Source organism: Symphalangus syndactylus, chromosome 16 (genome assembly GCF_028878055.3).
Source record: "Symphalangus syndactylus isolate Jambi chromosome 16, NHGRI_mSymSyn1-v2.1_pri, whole genome shotgun sequence".
Lineage (NCBI taxonomy): Eukaryota > Metazoa > Chordata > Mammalia > Primates > Hylobatidae > Symphalangus > Symphalangus syndactylus.
Window position 1 is genome coordinate 28,238,185 of NC_072438.2, and position 21,789 is coordinate 28,259,973.

The window sequence follows — 21,789 nt, forward strand, 5'->3', positions numbered from 1 at the left end:
CCACCTCAGCCTCCCAAAGTGCTGAGATTACAGACATGAGCCACTGCGCCTGGCCATAAATACTTTTTTCTTTTTCTTTCCCTGCCTCCCTTGCGCAAACATTTGGCGATGGTGTACCACATGCCAGTAATTCTGCAGAAATAAGATGAGTTAACATCCCTGCCTTCGTTTATCATATTGTCTAACAGGAGAGAAAGTTATTTAGGAAAGGAATTCAATTAAAACTATTTTTTTCAAATTTATTTATTTTAAAAATTAACATAAATTTGTAGATATTCATTGCAAACATGATGTTTTGAAGTATATATACATTGTGGAATGTTTAAATCAGCTGATTAACAAAGCAGTTCCTCACGTAGTCATCATTTCTGTACTGAGAACCTAATCCACTCTCTTAGCATTTGTCAATAATATGATATATTGTCATTAACTATAGTCACCCTGCTGTGCAATAGATCTCTGGAACTTATTCCTCCTATGTAGTTGTAAATAGATATTATTTGACCAATGTCTCCCCAACCCGCTTCACCTTAACTGCCCCAGCCACTGGTAGGCACCATTTTACCCTCTACTTCTATGAGATCAGGTAGGCACCATTTTAACCTCCACTTCTATGAGATCAACTTTTTTAGAACCTGGAGGACATCATGTTAAGTGCAATAAGCCAGGTACAGAAAGACAAATTCCACATGATCTCACTTGTATGTGGAATCTAAAAATGTCAACTTAAATTACAGAATTATACTAAATAACAGCACAAGTCACCTTAAGAGTTCAAAAGAGGGAACAAGGGACTCCCCAATAATGAAAATAATTATGCAATAATTTTATTATCTAATAATGTAAGTACTAATTTATATTGTTAATACAAACCTTATTTGGAACTAGGTAAAACAATTCTAAGATATATTTAATACAAGTTCATCTTACAGATAAGCAAATGGAGAGAGAGGCTTAGTACTTTGCACAGCATCACATAGTTGATAGGTTATGGAGATTTTAGCGCTAGGCTCAGCTGAGGAGTTGGTCTGCGTCTTGAACAATGTTTAACTCTCCATCTCATAGTGATAGGAAGTAGGTGCTTGAGGCAAAAAGAGAATGTGCAAAAGCTGAACGATATGGAACCATATAAAAGGTGAATTAAGAGCATGAAATTCATGAGTGAAGGAATGAGGTAGAAATAGAGTCACAGCAGGTATCAAGGAAGATCCTGAAGTAAGAGAATGAGAGTTTGCAGGTAACCCTAAGGAGGACAATGTGGCTGAAATAGAAAGAGAGTGAAAGAAAGGGTAAAAATAGATAAGGTCAAAAAGGGTGTGCTGACTAGATTTTGGGGGGAATTTGTAAACCTTTATGACACTTTGAGCTTTCCTTTGTAATAAGGCAAGATATCTGTAGTTTTCATCAGAAATATGATAAGAAGTGGCTCTAGGAAGGCAAGGGCATAAGGAGAGATGGTTGGGAGACTATGAGGTAACTCAGACAAGATGAGATGGTAAGTGCGATCAGGGGACTAGAGGTGCAGGTAGGTCAGATTCTGGATATATTTTGAAAACAGCTGAGAGGATTTGCTAGTGGTTTGGACATAGATTGTAAAAGATTGTGATATGTCAGTGAGAACTCCAGATTTTTTGGTCTGAATGTCGGTATGGATGGTGTATCCTTAACTGAGATGAGAAGACTTCAGGAAGATGTGTTTTGTTATAAACTCAAATTTGGAAATACAATTCTGGTACTAGTGTGGGAGACGCCTTGGAAGGAATCATAAGTCAAAGCAGGGAGATCAGTTTGGAGTCCCAATCATCGATGAAGAGTGTTGATGAGGTTTCTACCAGTGACCATGGCAGTGGAGAATGGAGAAAGGGACTTGACCGGGGACAGTGCTGGGGTGGTTTTGGGAATGAATTGGACATAGTAGAAGGGGGAGGGTCTAAAATGGTAATCTACATGGTTTCATGACTGGCCAGTAAGACACTTCTCAGACTTGGCTCTGGGAGGCCTGTATCTTTCCAACTGGTCAAATACCAGGAATTAACCTTTCCTATTTGAAAATGCTTACATTCACCCTTCTTCATGTCTTTTCTTTGGGATGAGCTTCAGAATGGGGAAGTCTTTCCAGCTCCCCTCATTTCTCTGTGATCTTAAAAACTGAATAAACCAGGTTTTCAAGTTTAAGGTGCTAAATATTTTTAATTTCTTTGGAAAATTCCGTAGTGTCATGCCTGAGCATTTGCAGTATCCTCTTAACAAAACTAACCTAGTTTTCTTGTCTTCAATCCTGACTCCCCAATATCCTGTGCATTGTTAGCATGCTCCTCTTTTCCAAACACTTTTTCCATTGTTATTTGCTTACTCAACAAACTTGAATGGCTGTAAGGTCTCCCTGAGATGACCCCATGTTAACTTCCATTGAAGATTTTACATTTGCACCAGATGCTAACTCCTAACTTTATTACGTAGTGTTCTCTAAAAACATTGCCTACTGCACTGGAGACCCACTGACTCTCTGACACACTGTCTGATAACAGCTCTCTGCCCATTTTCCCTGCCTGCTCTGAAACTCAATTTCCAGATTAACCTTCCTAAAAACCAACCCCAATCAAGCCATTTCCTTCCTTTGAAACACATTTTTACACTCTATTACCTAGTGATGTAATTATAAACTCCTCCATCCCACTGACTCAGTAGTTCTGACTCATTTTGCTCGTTCCACACAGGTCACAGAACAGTACACTCCCATCAGAAATGCTTCACATCGACTGCAATGATCTTTGGGGGAATTTAGCAGGTATACTCAGGAGCACATAAAAGAGTCTCCAAGTAGAATAATTATAACATGTATGAAACCATCACCTCTGTAGTCCCTACTATGTGCCAAGTCGTTTTTGAACATTTTAAAAGTATGAACTCATTGAATTCACCTAACGATCCTATGAAATATAAACTATTATTGTTTCATTTTATAGATGAAGAAACTAAAGCACAGTGATGGTAAGCACTGTGACCCAAGGTCACATGACTAATAAATGGTAGAGCTAGAATTTAATCTCAGATAATCTGGCCCTGAAGTCAGTGTTCTCAATTGCTCTGACAAGCTGCCTGCCTGCTTCAATTCCTGCCACTCACCACCTCCCACCTCTTTCCCCAGCATTGAAGGCTGAGAATTACCAAGCTTAATCAGTTTTAAACAAGTTTCACATAAGATCTCATTTTATTTGGAAGGTGGCCTGGGTCAACCAAGCCACCAATGACTGTTCCTTCTTTGATCTGTCTCCTTGATTATCTTTCTCAGATACCACTCATAATTTACTTACCAGAAACTATCTTCACTGACCTCAAACTGTGATATATATATATATGTGTGTGTATATATCCATATGTATCTATAGATAGATAGATAGATAGATAGATAGATAGATAGATAGATCTCACATCTCTCCAACTAGATGTAAAAAATTTTCAAGGCTGGGTGCGGTGGCTCACGCCTGTAATCCCCAAGGCCAAGGCGGGTGGATCATGAGGTCAGGAGATCAAGACCATCCTGGCTAAGAAGGTGAAACCTCGTCTGTACTAAAAATACAAAAAAAATTAGCCGGGCGTGGTGGCGGGTGCCTGTAGTCCCAGCTACTCGGGAGGCTGAGGCAGGAGAATGGCGTGAACCCGGGAGGTGGAGCTTGCAGTGAGCCAAGATGACGTCGCTGTACTCCAGCCTGGGAGACAGGGCAAGACTCCGTCTCAAAAAAAAAAAAAAAAAAAATTCAAAACCATAATTGTAATTAGCACTCCAAATTGCTCTTTGGATTTCCCAACCTCATTAATGGTCCTCTCAGCTAACTTCAAAGTGACCCCTGTGACCTCTCTGTCCCTTACCTAATCCATCTTTACATGCAATCCGCTTCTAAGTTTTGGTTCTTCATGCATCCCTAATATCACTCTTGGTCTTCTCTATTTTTTTCTGTTTATAGTGTGGACATGCCTCATGTACTGTCCTAGAGTAAGGAAGCAATGAATTGATGGTTGATGGTTGCTTTAGGTTCTCACTGTCTTTTCCCCTGCTGTCATATAAGTCTTTATCTAGTCTTCCAAATTCAATATAACTAAATTTGAACCTTTGACCCCATGTATCTGTCCTAAATTCCATTGCCAGTTTAGTTAATCTAAGGGAGAACCCGTGTCCTCCTCCCGACTATCACCTTCCTCTCCACATCTTTGTCTGCTGAAATAAGGATGCATTCCCCAGTTGGTATGAAAAAATCTGAAACTCAATTTCCAGATTAATCTTCCAAAAATCAACTCCAATCAAGCTATTTTCTTCCTCTGAAACACACTGTTACACTCTATTACCTGGTGATATAATTACAGACTCCTCCCTCGGCAGCTCCATCCCACTGACTCAGTAGTTCTGACTCATTTTGCTCATTCTACACAGTTCACAGAACAATATACTGCTGTCAGTAATGTCTCATTCAGCGCACCATTGATTTGTCCTTTCCACCCCTTCTCCTGTTATTCCACTGCATATGTTGTACCCTCTTAGGAAACCAGACCACAAACTACTGGCATAAAAAGTGCAATGTGTTTCCACCTCCATGCCCTGGTTTTTGCTGTTCCTCCCCTGTCCATCTGCTTTTATATGTTGACACATTCACATGATCTTTTTTTTCTTATTCCAAGTGCTTTCTTGCTTTTTTGACTGCCAGTAATTTTTTTTTTTTGAATTCACTTTATATGTCCTTCTGTTTGGCTATTCGCCTCATCTTCTTTACTCGGTTTGAAAATTCTTTAAGACAGGAAATTGGCCTTACCCAACTCAGTAGCCCTTGCAACATAGAGTCGATATTAAATAACAGTATGTTGGATTGAGATAACTGCTAACCTTCAGTTGACTATATATAGAAAATATAGGCTGGGCGCGGTGGCTCACGCTTGTAATCCCAGCACTTTGGGAGGCCGAGGCGGGCGGATCACAAGGTCAGGAGATCGAGACCATGGTGAAACCCCGTCTCTACTAAAAAGACAAAAAATTAGCCGGGCGTGGTGGCGGGCGCCTGTAGTCCCAGCTACTCGGAGAGGCTGAGGCAGGAGAATGGCGTGAACCCGGGAAGCGGAGCTTGCGGTGAGCCGAGATTGCGCCACTGCACTCCAGCCTGGGTGACAGAGCAAGACTCCGTCTCAAAAAAAAAAAAAGAAAATATAGATCATTGTTCAAACATAGTTTAATGCATCATTTTGCAAATGACAGTTAAGTCGGAGGCTAGGATGAGTTAGGGAAAAGCCTTCTAAATTTCAGACTATAGGAAGGACATATTGAGATTAAGTAGCTCCTGGAATCATCTTTAGAAATCCCTAAATCTTGGCTAAATATTTACCTATGTTTTCCACATATTTATTTTAACAGTTTGTCTCATTGTTTAGCACGAACACCTAACATCTCTGAAACTCAGTTTCCTTTCCTGTAAAACCAAGAAACAGTATCCATTTTACAAGGTGGTTATGAGGAATAAAGGAAGTAAGAGTTTAAGTAAGGTAATAATTTCTGCTTAGAAAGCAACTATTGCATGTAGTAGATACTAAAAATGTGTTAGTTTCTTCCTACTGTCGTGGGTGCACATGGCCCGTTTAACTGAAGGAGTCTGGGATCCATAATTAATCCTTGGCATCAGAGCTGAGACCTCATAGCGTGGCTTGTGGATCCATCTACTCAGGGGACAACCACACATAAACCATTAGCCTTAAGAGAATAAGGAGGCTCTGAGCAAGAAACTCTCATACTTTTGCAAAACAAAAAAATTTCTATTAGCATGATATACCTATTTGATGCCCTAGGAGTCTGTCAAGGTAATTTGAAGGACTAACATCAAATTTAAAAGGAATGGCATTCTGACTGTGCGTTTCACAGTTTTTTCTACAAACCACCTAAAATCATCTCCCTGACTTTCCTCCCAGCCCACTCTGCTTCCATGACTCTAAGACAAAACCGTGCCTAGGGACTGAGCAGAACTGAGGCTATAGGTGGGGCATGATGTAGCCCCAGCTGTTGGGAAGGGGAAGGCTGCAGAGCCTAGGAGCAGGCAAAGTCTGGAGCAAACACCTCTGCCATTTTTATTCATCTACACACTCTGAGGCATTTTTTTTGTCTTTGAAGTGGAAAATTATAAGCGATTAGAAAACATGGAATTGGCGAAGACATAACAGTAGAAACACTACCAAATGGTTTTCAGGAAGTATTGTAAACAGATACAAATTTTCTTGAATGCAAAGCTTTCCTCCTCATTTCTTATTACTTTCTTATTTTTGTGTCTCCTATATCTCTTTGCTTTCTCTTTGTTCTGTAGCCTTCTCTGAACACTGTTTCTGTCATCAAGGCTTTTAAATATATATTGTTAGATATTCTTAACTTGATGTAATTAAGCAAAGGAAGGAAGTCAGTCTAAATCAATGGCAAACCGGAGAAATAAGCAATTTTTAAGGAAATGAAGGATTAATACTCTTAGGGATATACTGAAACTATTGAAAGCGGTAACACACTACATCACTAAGGAAGTGGATGGCTGCCTTAACTCCTACATAAGCACATTTTGTAAATTTATTGTTTGAAATAATTTGTTGTGCTACAGACCTTTACTCTTTAAATAGACTAGTATTTATTTTTTTTTTTACGAATTGCTTAGCAAAAAAACATTGAGGATATTGAGATACAAATGCAAATCTTTGTTGCTTAAAACTTGGTGCTAATAAGGTCAAGACCACACACTAAATCTCTGTATCTGCCAGTTCTCTCTCTCTCTATTGTGTGGCCACAAATGTATGAACAAGAAACTCAGATCATAAGCAGCAGTGAGGGAGAGGATGTGGATGAATCTGTCCAATATGCCTCCTCATGTTGGAAAATGGCTGTTTTCATCTGTTATGCACCTGTGGTTAGTAGCTTCGTATTTCTTTGTGAGCATCAGTTATCCTAGAATTTTAAAGGTAATTTTAATACCATCATTGTTGCTTTAATAATTTATTTTGTTTGATATTTCAACTCTACTATGTGGTAATGTTACTTAAAACTAGATGAGAATTTTCTGCTTTCATTGATATTTCTTGCACGTATATTTATATTCTACTCGTTAAGGCAAATAATACTATGTGAGCTCATAGAATTGGCGTTGGAATTCTCTGAAGGAAAAATAATGATCCATTTCATGAGATGAGCGATTTTTACAAACTGCTCTTTCCAGCTCAGAGTGCTTTGTTCAGTGATTAAAATGTATTTCTCAATTAAATTAAAATGCAAATATAGACAGTCTATGTTTATGATAATAATAGAATTATTTAAAGAAGGTTTTGTATCAACCTGCTATTAATATTTGATGCATAAACTATTCGTTTTATTGTTGGGCCGGTTCTGCCATGTTCCATTTTCAAGATTACTAGAAGTGCTATGAAAACTTAATCATACTGTCCAGGTTTTATCAGTTTTTACCCACTCTACTCTGGGAAATTAAGTAGGCTGCTTTCTTATATACTTTATAAGTTATGCCAGGGGTGTTGGAGAAATATAAACTACTAAAACCTCAGAATCCCCTGAAACTGAATTATGAACAATTTACTATTCTTTAAAGAAATGTTTTTGTTACACAGATACGGAGTGACTCTTAAATTTACGAGTACCATATTTTATAGTTTCTCATGAAATTAAAGATCTAGAAGCATACTTCAAGAAGCCGTTATTCCAGCTTTTTAATTTATATTAGAAATATAAAATATTTATATTAGAAACTGCATATAATGCTATGGATTTAATTATGATCCTTTTAGGGTTTTCTTTTTCTTTCTGGTGTCCTATAACTTCTCAAACATTTTGATTCAAATAATCTTTAAATAATATTTTCTAACGTGATCCTTTTTGTTGTTGTTGTTTTTAGTGATCTCAGTGAAAACCAAATTCAGGCAATCCCAAGGAAAGCTTTCCGTGGGGCAGTTGACATAAAAAATTTGTAAGTATATATTTTTAAATTTATAGTGTTTTAAGTTATTATCTATTTTCAAAGTCAAGTTTATATTAAATAAAGTGTCAGAAAGAAATGGTGAAAGCCCTGAGTATGTTTATGCTTGCGTAGGAGACCTTGTAACAGTAAGTTGTCAATTGTTTTCACAAGCTGTTTGACGAGATGCTCATTTAGAAGATGTCTGGAAACAAGTCATCATTAAATTCATTCTTTAATCCTTGTGATTAATCTTTTGAAGCCTATGAAGTGATTTGATTCACAGATATTTGTGTTTTTTTCCCCACTTTTTCTGTCAGCTAATTTCAGTAACTATGTTTTCAGTTGCTTTTGGTGTTTATTAGAAATAAAACTGTTAGTTTTATTGTTGGGCCAGTTCTGCCATGTTCCATTTTCAAGGTTACTAGAAGTGCTATGAGAATATGGACTATTATTTTCTGGAAATAGTAGATAATATTTTCTTCTTAGAGACACCTGTAGCCTAGAGCGACAGCTTTTTCCAGAGTTTTAAGATTACCCTTTTCATTAAATACCAAAAGCATGAGAATGACAAAATTATGTCTTTCTCTTTGTGTGAATGTATTTCTTACATTTTCCCTCATATCCTCATGAAAGAATGTATTTATAGCATCCTTTAAAAAAATAAAAATGCATTTCTGTATTTTCCTTTGATAAATCTTTAGTCTGGTGTTTCGATTATAAGCATTTTTTAAAGTGCCTATATTTCTAAGGATACATATCAGATTTAAGATCTCAATGACAATCATAATATCAATATCTCTCTAAATTTTAAAATACTATATTAGCTTCTAAAAATGATGGTTTTTGATAGACTATGAATCCTAGGACATAAATGGTTTTCTTAGCTTTTACGTTAATTTGGAATATAGGGGAGAAAAGCCCCTCTGGGCTGAGATTAACTGTCAGGAATTTAATATTTCTTAGCTAGTAATAAACAAGGCAGGCACGAATTAACTTATATTCAGAATTCTCCATGGTTGGATCCAATGCCTTTTTTTTCAGTAGCAAAAGTAAGACAGATGTCTTCCCTTGTCAAAGAAGACAACTGTTTATAAAGCCGCAGATTTTGGCCTCTATGTCTTCTCCTTAATGTAAATGATTTTTTTAAACTTGTACTTTCTAAATGTACAAGTAAAGACAGAAAAATACAAACTTCTAAGGTATAAATGTATAAAACCATTAAAACCATGGCTGTAAGGTTTTTATGGGTGCTCAATTTAATACGATTTTATTTGCTTTCTTTTTACCTTTGCTAGTTAGGGCTTCAAGAAGTCTTCAGGTAGACACAATGATACACGGTGTTCAAATCTACCTGGACAGAACAGGGTTCAAGAATTCCTATGCAGCACTTACTTAAGTTGCCTTCACTTAGCTGTAAAAGTACAGCAATAGCTACAGTTGACCATCCCTTAGTAATGCTATTTGCAATCTTACAGTAGTATTATCTCTAATTCCTTAAAACAGGTGGCTTTTAATCTTCTTAGTAAAGATATTCGGGGAATCCAAGTAAACAAGTGGCTCTCCTCCCACATTTAAGGATACGCATGGAAATAGGGACCAGTCATGACAGGATTCTTCTTTATATATTTTGTATTTATCCTTAAAACGTGATTTTAAAAGTTTAGAGATAACAGAAGCTAGTCAGTGTTCATCTAATGGGATGTTGATCTAGCAAAGTTTTCAAATCTTTTCTCCCCCACAAGCATAATTTTTTGTCAGAATTTCAAGATTTTTTATTATCATTTATGCAGTTAGATGAGTTTTTTTAAATTATTAATGCAGTTAGATGAATTTGAGACTGGAGTCTCAGAACATTTTGTTACTTTTTGGACTTGCAGATATGAGCAAATTAGTCAGCTTCATTAAGCCTTAGTTTTTACTTGTTTTTGTTTGTTTGTTTGTTTGTTTGTTTGTTTTGAGATGGTATCTCGCTGTGTGACCCAGGCTGGAGTGCAGTGGTACAATCTCAGCTCACTGCAACCTCCACCTCCCGGGTTCAAGCGATTCTTCTGCCTCAGCCTCTTGAGGAGCTGGGATTATAGGCACCCGCCACCATGCCTGGCCAATATTTTGTATTTAGTAGAGATGGGATTTCATCATGTTGGTCAGGCTGGTCTCGAACTCCTGACCTCAGGTGATCCACCCTCCTCAGCCTCCCAAAGTGCTGGGATTACAGGTGTGAGCCACTGTGCCTGGCCAGTTTTTACTTTTATAAAGTAAACAATAGTTATTTGGGTTTGGTATGGTTATTAGGGAAAGAAGAGATATGAAAGACCTTTCAAAACAGTAGAATGCTATGAAAATACAGTATTCCATTTGCAAGTATTTGACTAATCAAATGCTAACAGTTAACCCTGAAAAATGCATCATAAGGGGAGACAGGAAAGTGTAACATGAGATGATTAGCAATATTGACTAGAAATGACTATTCTATTATGGGTCATTTTGACATGAAGTTACAAAATGGAAAAAGAAAATATACTAGAAAGTACTAAATGAATATACACAAGACCTTGATTTGTGAACAAGGCATTAAGGGCTGTAGGTGCTGAGGAAACAGAAAAGTATCCCTTGAACTTATCAGGGAATGGTTAGATTGGAAGAGTAAAACCATAGTGCAGTGGAGTCTCTGTGTGTGTGTGTGTGTGTGTGTGTAATGTAAGGGATGGAATGTGCCCAACCCCAGTTTTTTTGTTGTTGTTGTGTTTTGTTTCGTTTTTTGAGACAGAGTCTCGCTCTGTCACCCAGGCTGGAGTGCAGTGGCACAATCTTGGCTCACTGCAACCTCTGCCTCCCAGGTTCAAGCGATTCTCCCACCTCAGCCTCCTGAGTAGCTGGGATTACGGGTGCCCGCCACCACACCTGGCTAATTTTTGTATTTTTACTAGAGATGGGGTTTCACCATGTTGGCCAGGCTGGTGTTGAACTCCTGACCTCAAATGATCAACCCGCGTTGGCCTGGCAAAGTGCTGGGATTACGCGTCTGGCTGTCCCTGTTTTTTAAAGGCACACCAGTATGTATCCTGAATAGCAGCAGTGGTAAGAATTATAGGGATCTGAATATGGGGGGAGCTGAGTATTGTGGCATCTACATTATTTCAAATTTGGAAGCTTATGTTTCTACAGAAGAAAAGGGGCTTCAGAAACTACGTGGATGATGAATGATGTTGATCAAAAGAACAATTTATTCCCACTATTCTCATTGCCTTCCATGTAACAATGTGAAAGACAATGAGGGAAATATTAAAATATCACAATGAATGTATAAGTTTATTTTATGAATTAGGATAACAGCTGCAATATTATAAAAATTTTACATTAAAAGGCATTTTCTAGGATTAAAAAATAGTTCAAACTACATCGTTCAAAAAAGTTCCAATCTCATGGGGTTTGTATGAAGTTTAGTTTTATCATGAAAACTTAAGAAGGCTATCTGGTAAAATATATTATAACTGAGGTAAATTTAATTCCTATTATTGTGAAACTGGTGAACATAAGTCATCATCATGGCTCAATACATTTCCATTAATATTAGCATTATTAATATTATTAGTATTTGGTGCAAGAAGAAGGTACATTACTTCATCCCATGTATCATGCTAGTATGTCCATTTACAAGTTGAAAAACCCTGCATGATGCCATTGTGGCTACTGTTCAGAGTTATTCAGAGAGTAAAAGAGAAAAAAAAGAAGCTGCTCAGGCCATATTTTATATAGCACTATGTAAAAGCCCAGTCTGATACACTGTAACAGGTTTATGGGATTTACCACATTCAGGCCTTAGAGCAAATTCCAGTGTTCACAAGATTTTCACTAAAAGCATTTGCTTTAATCTTGTGGATTGGCTAAATATGCTCAAGGCGGTATCCCAACAATATGAAATTGATGCTGTGGAAATTTTGCAGATTAGCAGATCTCATTCCCCTTCCTCCAGGCAAGCCACACTAAAACTATTCTAAACAGATGGACAGTTATCTTGCTCTTAAACATCTCCAGGGAGGACTTCCCATAACGTTTTTGCTTCTCTCTATTCATTTCTTAACTGGATTAAATTTTTTTACATTTTATTTTGCTACCTTATTTTCCCCAGCCACAATTTAAACTACTTTTTCCCCTGACATTTTCCACAGTGAGATATGCTGTGAGAATAACAAGATCATATGAAAATATCAACTAAATTATACTGTTTATAATGGTCACTGGTGGCACATTTCCATAGGATTTACATTTGTGTTTTTAAACTCCCAAACCAAATATGAACTAAAGTATTGATAGCATATCATTATCAACTGATGCTTTACCAAAATATAACCAATATTTAGGAAAAATTGCTTTAGAAATATGTGTATATATATATATATATATATATTTAAAAGCCTTACCACTGATGCAGTAAAGCCTTTGCTGTCTTCTAAACAAATATTGAACTGGGTCATGTTACATTGTGCCACTGATTTGTTTTCAAGTATCTATTAGGCATTTCCATTAATTGATAATTTAGAAAAATGTTAAAATTAAATCTCACTTTACTGCCAAGAATTGTGAGCTTATTCTTAAAGAACTTATGGTACTTAGTAAGTACCAGAATATTTCAAAAGTCTTTTGTTTTTATGATAAAACATTCTTAGTTATAGTTATCCTAGGATTAAAGAAAAAAGGTACAAATATATAAACTTTAAAATTACCTACATCACTAGTTTTTAGTCACATCACAAAAACAAAATCTAATTTACTTTTCCGTTAGTTTTTTAGTGAGTTAAATATGATTACTTAAATTAAATTCAAAAAGGACATATTTTAAATGTACTATGTGAAATAAACCACACCTGCTTTCTGCTGCTTTAATTTTGCAATACATCCACAAAGTGCATCCTCTATTCCAATCAAACTTTACTATTCTTTCTTCATAAATAAATATATATCTTTCCAATTTGCTTGCATTATCTCAATTCCATTAACCCTATGTCTGTTATGAGTCTTATAATCCTTTCCCAGGAACAAAATGCTTCTTGGTAAAAAATATGTTGGGGAAAATATTTGCATTTATTCTTTTTTGTACATGCATTACTTTTTAGACAAGGTTGTAAGTCACAAGATGATTCAGCATGGTTCTCTTTAGGTAAGCAAAAATATCACTTGGAAAATACATATATATATTCCTATGACATTTTAGGAAAGAAGTCACCCAATTTGGAATACATTATTTATTAGCATAAAACGATTTGGCAAACAGGATAGAGAGAGTTCATCTATGTGTTGTTACAGAGCTATTTACATTAGTTAGAAATTTTGTTTTTCTGCTGGAACTGTGTCATTTTCAAGTTTTGTATCGATGGCTCCATTAGAACCCATAGAAGGGAAACTCACAGTGCTATCCCAGATACACAGAGATGCTTACATATTTCATCATATTTTTAATTTTTTTCTCATTTTAAATGTCTGTTTTCTAGTTTTCACTGTCATCTACATAATTCCTAATGATAAGAGAGCAAGGGTTGCTCACTTGATATAGAATCATTATGTAATAAACAGAGAAAAGAGGGTATGTAAATTTTACCAGACAAATGCAAGACCTCATTAGGTTTGTCATATAAGTTAAGTCATAATTGCAAAATGTCTTCTTTAATCTGTTAGTTTTTCCATTTAGTTCATTGGATTTTATTTCAAATCCATTGGTATCAGATTGAAGCTGTACATTCCATGCCCCTAGCTCCTTCCTAGAGTATTTTCAGTAAACCTGAAGCTGAAGAGACTGCAAATGGTAGGTTGGTTTCTCATTTATAGGGATTGCTCTCCTTACTCTTAAATTACAGAGGTCTTCAGTGTGGTATAGAACCTTCTGAACAAACCTGTAGGGAGGGCTTTTTACTTAGATAGAGAGGTTAAGGTCTTTTATTGCCTTTCTCAAATGAAACTTACCTTCATTTCTTATGTACCTAAATAAAAAGGGGTTGTCTCAGGCATTCATATATATAAAAAATTAGTAGCTCAGCAGATGTCCCCATCAGTACTATGGGAACTGTCCATGGTCCTGTATTTTGCCTGGTTGCACTCCCTCTGAAAGCACAATGAATTGTGATAATCCCCAACAACTGTGATAGAGTTTGCTACCAATAACTTCTCCATCTTTGCATTTTGTTTTGTCTTCAGAGTGCTTTCAGCAATTTTTCTTCAATAATGCATTTTGTCATGTAAAAATGTAATCTCACAATATTTCTTCATAAATGCTTTCTGGAACAAAACAAAATAACACAAAACACAAGACAGTCTGATTCAGTAACTGGGAATCCAATTCACATACTTACAAAATATGAATTGGCATAATCATGCCGTGGCTGCTATATCATCTTATGAGACAGAATGGACCTTTGATTTTTTGCATCTTTAACACTGAACAGTACACTTTGTCACCTCTGAACTCTTATAGTAGCCTGCTAATTGAATTTTGACCTCCAGTTTATATTCTCATTAGATAATTTTAACAAGGTTGCCAGATTTTTTTCATAAAACATCGTTTATTATCTATTACTATAAGGTTGAAAAGCATTCAGTTTATTTAAAAAGTTGTTTTAAAGTGCCTGTGTTATAGGCACTATGGCAAAGCCCTGGGAATAGAGCAGAATGTTGCCAGTGCTGTAGTGTCTATAATATACTAGATACAGAAACTCCAGAACTAGGCAGAATGTTGCCAGTGCTGTAGTATCTATAATATACTAGATACAGAAACTCCAGAACTAGGCAGAATGTTGCCAGTGCTGTAGTATCTATAATATACTAGATACAGAAACTCCAGAACTAGGCAGAATGTTGCCAGTGCTGTAGTATCTATAATATACTAGATACAGAAACTCCAGAACTAGGCAGAATGTTGCCAGTGCTGTAGTATCTATAATATACTAGATACAGAAACTCCAGAACTAGGCAGAATGTTGCCAGTGCTGTAGTATCTATAATATACTAGATACAGAAACTCCAGAACTAGGCAGAATGTTGCCAGTGCTGTAGTGTCTATAATATACTAGATACAGAAACTCCAGAACTAGGCAGAATGTTGCCAGTGCTGTAGTGTCTATAATATACTAGATACAGAAACTCCAGAACTAGGCAGAATGTTGCCAGTGCTGTAGTGTCTATAATATACTAGATACAGAAACTCCAGAACTAGGCAGAATGTTGCCAGTGCTGTAGTGTCTATAATATACTAGATACAGAAACTCCAGAACTAGGCAGAATGTTGCCAGTGCTGTAGTGTCTATAATATACTAGATACAGAAACTCCAGAACTAGGCAGAATGTTGCCAGTGCTGTAGTGTCTATAATATACTAGATACAGAAACTCCAGAACTAGGCAGAATGTTGCCAGTGCTGTAGTATCTATAATATACTAGATACAGAAACTCCAGAACTAGGCAGAATGTTGCCAGTGCTGTAGTATCTATAATATACTAGATACAGAAACTCCAGAACTAGGCAGAATGTTGCCAGTGCTGTAGTATCTATAATATACTAGATACAGAAACTCCAGAACTAGGCAGAATGTTGCCTAGTTCCACAGTATCTACAGGAATTACAGACTCTTTCCTGAAAGAGCACAGATGATTATTAAATGCTGTAACATCCAGTCTCTTTAGGCATTCTGACTAGTCCTAACATTCTGACTTTGATCCAGGCTCCTAGCTCCTTCTTCCCTTCAATCTGTACAGAAGCTCTTTGCTCAAGCCAGAATGGCCTCTCTATTGCAGATGTTCACTGTGAACATTGTAGTGCCTCTGCTCACAACTATTCTTTGATAGATCCATTATCTCCATAGGAAATACCCACTTTATTTTCTGTCTAATTAGATTCTATCCATTTTTTAAGGATCTGAGGTTTTTGGTTTTTTTTTTTTTTCCATTCTTTCATGACTACATCAGCCTAGAATAATCTCTGTCTTTCCTGACATTCTATAGTACTTTTCATCTGCTGGTCTCTTCCATACTCATCACTGATTTAGCTAAAACCCCCATTTGGAGAACAAAAAGTTCCTGAGTCTTTTTCCTGAGTCACTATGTATTGAGAGGGAGTTATGGCAATACATACATCTACATTCCAATGAAAACTTCAGACTATTTGCTACATACCATGTATAACTTATTGAACTTCTGTGAGCCTCATAGTCTCAAAATCCGGATAATGCTAATGTCTCCTTCCCAAGTTATCATGAGGGATAATGAGATGACGTATCTACAGACCCTGCCATATGCTATGAATTCATTAAACGTTAGCAATTATTATTATCATTTTCAGTTTCTACCACTTTACAGTTCCCAGGACTTAATGTCAATTTAGTTGTCCTTCCCTCAATTGATGTTAAAGCAGGTTCCCTCCCCATCTCTACTACTGCTATCTGTTGCTTCTTCCCCCAAAATTGACAAACATATAACTTTATACCATAGGCTATTCCTATAAAAACTGAGATTCTTTATTGCTGTGAGAAAAGCAAATTGTTGCCTGAAAGATTGTAAAAGGATTAAATTCTCACATAATGTAAATTACTTTGGGGTCCTCAGAATGGTCCACACCTTAATTGCTTTCTTTACCAGTTTTGAAGTTAATACTGATGTGCTTTTATGCAGAGGTAAAGGATATAGTTGCTGAAACTTATGTCAAGGATGTACATGTATATGGATCAATTTTTATTCTTATACTCTATATCATAATTTATATCTGGGGATACTCCTTAAAAGCCATGATTGGCATAAATATTGGTATATGTAGACATTTGTATTGACTTGAAGTTTATGCATATATGGAAAGAAGGAGAAGAGACCACGCTCATATGTGTACAGCTTTTTTATTCTTTTTCTCTCATGTGGTTTATATGTTTTATTTGGTTTCTTTACAGTAGTTATTCCCTCATATTGATTTTAGCCATTTCGATGTGTCTTAAGTCAACTAAATTTTTGGAGTTTTCTATCTTACAATAATAATAATATGAACATGAAGTAAACTATTTCTAGCACCTTAAATGAAACAAAACAATACAAAATTGGAGAATAGTTATAATAATTTTGTTGAGACATTAAGAGATCCAGATTGACTTAGAAATTATTAAAGATTGTTATGTTCTATATTGTTAAGCACATTTTATGTGTCTTCTAATTCTTACCAAAAAAACCTATTAGTTATAAGAACTTATAACTTGGATGCTGCAGTAAAACATGAATTTGCTATGGGTAGGAACACACTAATTGACATTACTGCAGTTTTATGTAGTTATTAACCTAAGTGTTGTATATGTAATTCAAACTCAGTATGATACCCATATTTTAAAAGAATAAAACAGGAAATTCTTTAAGAAAACCTAAATGATGGACTAGCATCTCTGTTTCAGGATGCCAAGTAAGCAAATGTTTAACCTTTTTGTCATTTAATATACCTATTTTTAAAACTTATATTTAGCAACATTGTATATTGTCCCCCATACCTAGAATAAATCAAAATTTGAAACTAGGCTAAATTATTTTTGGTATTAAAGAGAATCATGAGCTTCAGAACTTTTTGCGCGTGAGGCATAGAGTGGTATCTCTTAATATATGGAGTCCATCGACACACTGCAATATGTGAGACTAAATTTACCAGTGCTGGTAAAAATCAAAATGAACTATCTAGAGTTATTCCAGGGCATCAGAAGATATACCTCCTACCATAAAAAAAAAGAATGTTAATACCGATAATTTTTTTTTTTCAAAGATATGGAGTTTTGCTCTTGTTGCCCAGGTGGGAGTGCAATGTCATGAGTTGCGATTTTGGCTCACTGCAACCTCCACCTCCTGGGTTCAAGCAATTCTCCTGCCTCCTCCCGTGTAGCTGGGATTACAGGTGCCCACCGCCACGCCTGGCTAATTTTTGTATTTTTAGTAGAAATGGGGTTTCACCATGTTGGCCAGGCTTGTCTCGAACTCCTGACCTCGGGTGATCCGCCTGCCTCAGCCTCCCAAGGTGCTGCGATTATAGGCATGAGCCACCACGCCCGGCCGAGATCATGAATGTTATTCTTAACCCCATCATTTCCATGAGATTAAAGCAGTTCTTCAAAACACAAATTTACTTGGACAGCAAAGGATCACACAGAGAGGCAATTTGGAATTTGAACAGAAGCCAAAGGGAAGATTGGAGTCAGCAAATAAGGGAGAAGACACAAAAGTATGTGCTAAGTTAGGTCAGCTGATGGTCTGAAATAAACCACTTGTGATACTTCTGCCCTTAACATCCAACTCTCTTTAATGATCTGCAAATTTACACTATGTCTTAGTGAATAGTTGGAGCATAATATTTTTTTTTGAAGAAGTGAAAAAGTCTCCTCTGGCAGTTTTCCTAATTCAGAATAATTTCGTAGCACAATTGGAAATCACATCTAAAGAAGGCCAGCCTGTCACTAAAGGTATGGCAGAGAACAGATCCTTTCCTGTTTACAGAAGCCGTAAGTACCCAGGGCTTGAAAGGTAGTGGAGAAGGGAGTGAGCAGGGTGAAACAAAAAGAGTGCAGCTAAGTAGTCCAGAAACCCTGAAATAAATTACATTGTTGCATAGTTTTGACACTGTTTATCTTGAACCATATACAGACAAATGGAGGTCTGTTGGGAGAGATTTTCTCATGAGCAGTGATACGAGCACAACACTTTGTGTAAACCTTTCTTTGAATATCAAAAAAATTGACACATTAATGAATGAATTATTCACTTGTTTAACTTGGATTGTCCCTTCATATGAATAACTTCATGAAATACCTTCATGTTCAGGAAATATGTGGACTCAGATATAACAGTATTCAGAGAACTTTTAAGGAAAACCTCAGTCCTATGGAAACCAAATATTCTTAATGTTTTAGCACCAATAAGGGCTTAGATTTCTGTTAAGAATATGAAGAAGCACATAACCATGAGTAATATTAAAGAACAGTGAAATTACCAGAGTTTCCAGCAGCATCTCAACTTCTGCTCCTGTAAGGAAAGTAGTTGGCCTTCCATTCCTTGTAGGACAAGGTTTGCTTGAGTGCTTTCTGGCATGCTGGAGGTTCCCCTTTGTGTACTGTGTGCATGATTTAGAAGAAGCTGTGTCAGCATTGATTTATACATTGACAGCTAAGGATAATAAGATATGGGCAAACATACAGCTCACCCTTTTACAGATTAACCTGGAGACTGCATTAGGCAAATTTGATAGCATTAAAAGATTTTGCCAATTTGTCTGGAAACAATTTCTCTTTTGTAGTGTGTCAGGGGTAACACTTCATGCCATTGTACTAATTTAAATGGCTTTGATAAATTGTTTGAGAGGTTAGAGAATAGTAGTGTAGATATATATGTAGCACTTTAAAATAAAAAAGGCTATTAACCTAATTGTTAAATGAATTTAATCTGTAAAAATCAAAAGTGCTCAAGAATCTAAGTGTTTTCTTGGAACCACAGCAGCCATATTACATCATGAGACTTTAAATATCTTCTTAGAAAATAAAATACTTCTGCATTATGTCTTAATAAGTAGAAATTATTTAGGCTATTATAGTAGCATGGATGTTAGCTATGATTTGGGGAAAAACTTAGTTTTATAAACTAAGGCTTATACAACAATAAAATTATACCTTCTTTGGGGTGCACCTTTGTTAATATTGCATGTCCTAAATTGTACCATTTGCATGACATCAAGGTAGCCTTGTGTATGATTGTGTCCCCTAGAGATATTCTTATAAATGAGATGTATATTTCATGAGACATTGTCTATATACATAATTTCTAAAGTAAGGAACTTGAAGAGGCCCCTCTGAAAGTCACTGGATTAAATCATTGCACCTTTATTCAGTAGTCTTGTGGGAGAAACAGCTCTTTTATAGAAATGTCCAAACAGTTCTTTATGAACAGACCTCAAATATGAATTAGCCCTTTCAGTGAATGCTGAACTTGAAACAAGGACAGGATGCATTTGTATTATGATCATAATCTTACTCCTATTCATCCACATTCTCTCACCCAGTGCCTGCAGAGCTGACAGCTCGCCTCTTCCATGAAACATTTTGTTTCTATCTCAAGTGAAACATTAAAATACTTTTTTAACTGAAATAATAACATCTCTAACATTCAAGCTACTATATTTAAACAACTGCTTGTTCAGAAAAGAAAAAAAAAAGAGTGTGGTACAGATACAATATAGTACTTCACTGTTAATTTCAACCAAGTAGAAGGCTCAATATGAACAAGAAAATTTTAATTCCAGAACAAGCAGCAGGAAAAGCAGACATAACCAAGTTTGGAGCATTCTTTTTTTGTACTATGAATTTTAACAAATAAGTGCTTAAGATATTGGAGAAGATTCATTTACTTCAATTATGCATTATTTAGAATTTCACTGATACAGCTTTTAGGCTTTTTACCATAGATACATGTAGTGTTTTTATGATGTGCCTGTAGTATATGTTTCTTAGTGGCTTTAACCAAAATTAGCATCTTTTTAAAAAGCAAAATTGTTATTTAATACTTAAAAACTTATTTTCTGGAGAGCGATATAATTCTGGAAGTTCCTTAACTCAAAAGTATGCTGTATTTACAATGCAGAGCATTTGCATATAATGATAAAGAATGTGAATTACTAGAATAGTGACACTTAATATAGAACAATTATTAGCTTTGTAAAGTGTATTTCTGGTTGGGAATAAGAGCAAGCTATACGGGACATCAGTTCCCTTTCTCGATTTGGAGTTCTTGAAGGAAAACTGCTTTTAAAAGAGAGAAACCTAAAAGTAGTCTTGCTCTTTCATGCCAAGGATAGTGAAATTAACATGCAGCTGGGCTTCTCTGATAAATGGATTCTGTTAGGTCACTGAGGGGGTGCATGTGACATTAAGTGATTTACAGTCCTTTACCTTAATGAAATTGTTTCAGCAAGATGATGCTGAAAGCTCTTAATGGATAGCTTTTCTTGATGTAATGAAATTGCATTCCTATGGCATTTAATATAAGGTACAGTTATTATTTACTGGAGCTTTCCAAGGGCTGCTATTTGCACAGACAGTTCAGAACAAAAAGAGATTTCAGTGGCGGCATAGAGGCTAGAATGGCTTATGACATTCGTAAGCAGATGAGTGTGTTTGTGAGCGCACTTCAGTGAGTGTGTCCAGGGTATCATAGACCCTTCAGGAAACTTCCCATCACCTACCCCAGCTACTGTCCATCCCTTCTACATAGATTCTTCTAATCTATTTAACAGGCAACTGGATTACAACCAGATCAGCTGTATTGAAGATGGGGCATTCAGGGCTCTCCGGGACCTGGAAGTGCTGTAAGTACTGCTATTTCTCTTACTCTTTTAATGGGGGCTTTGTGTCTGGACAGGACTAATGTGGAAGCTTATCTGCTAGCTTAAAACCTTGTTGTCAAAATAGTCTCTTAAGAGATACCTTAAATAACTCATGGTGAATACAGAGAAGAGTCGAAATGTGTGTGTGCAAAACCTTGCGTACCATATCTGTATGTTTAGGTAAAATTGTGTAAGGTCACTCAAATGTTCTTCTTATAAATATTTTTATAAGAGTCATAGAATTTGTCATTGCGAAATATTGAGATAAAATCAACTTTATAGGAAAAGTAACATAAAAAAAACCTCTTAGTAGCTGATATCTTGGAATAATTAATTTGTCGTTGTTAGGCCATGGAAACACAGTTTCTCATTAAAAAAATAAAATTTTTAACCAGCTGATTTAACATTATTTTTGTAAGAATACTTTGAAATCTGCTTCCTA

General features: G+C 36.1%; 1 protein-coding gene across 5 annotated transcripts in view; it reads left to right on the top strand.

The window, feature by feature from the left end:
* The window catches only part of SLIT2 (slit guidance ligand 2), a 372,325-nt gene that overhangs the window by 208,157 nt on the left and 142,379 nt on the right, over positions 1–21,789 (top strand). For all 5 annotated transcript variants that reach the window (XM_055246085.2, XM_055246088.2, XM_055246087.2 and 2 more), the window contains 2 exons: positions 7,914–7,985; positions 21,258–21,329. In XM_055246085.2, coding sequence (XP_055102060.1) covers positions 7,914–7,985; positions 21,258–21,329 — 144 coding nt within the window. The remainder of the gene's footprint in view (positions 1–7,913; positions 7,986–21,257; positions 21,330–21,789) is intronic.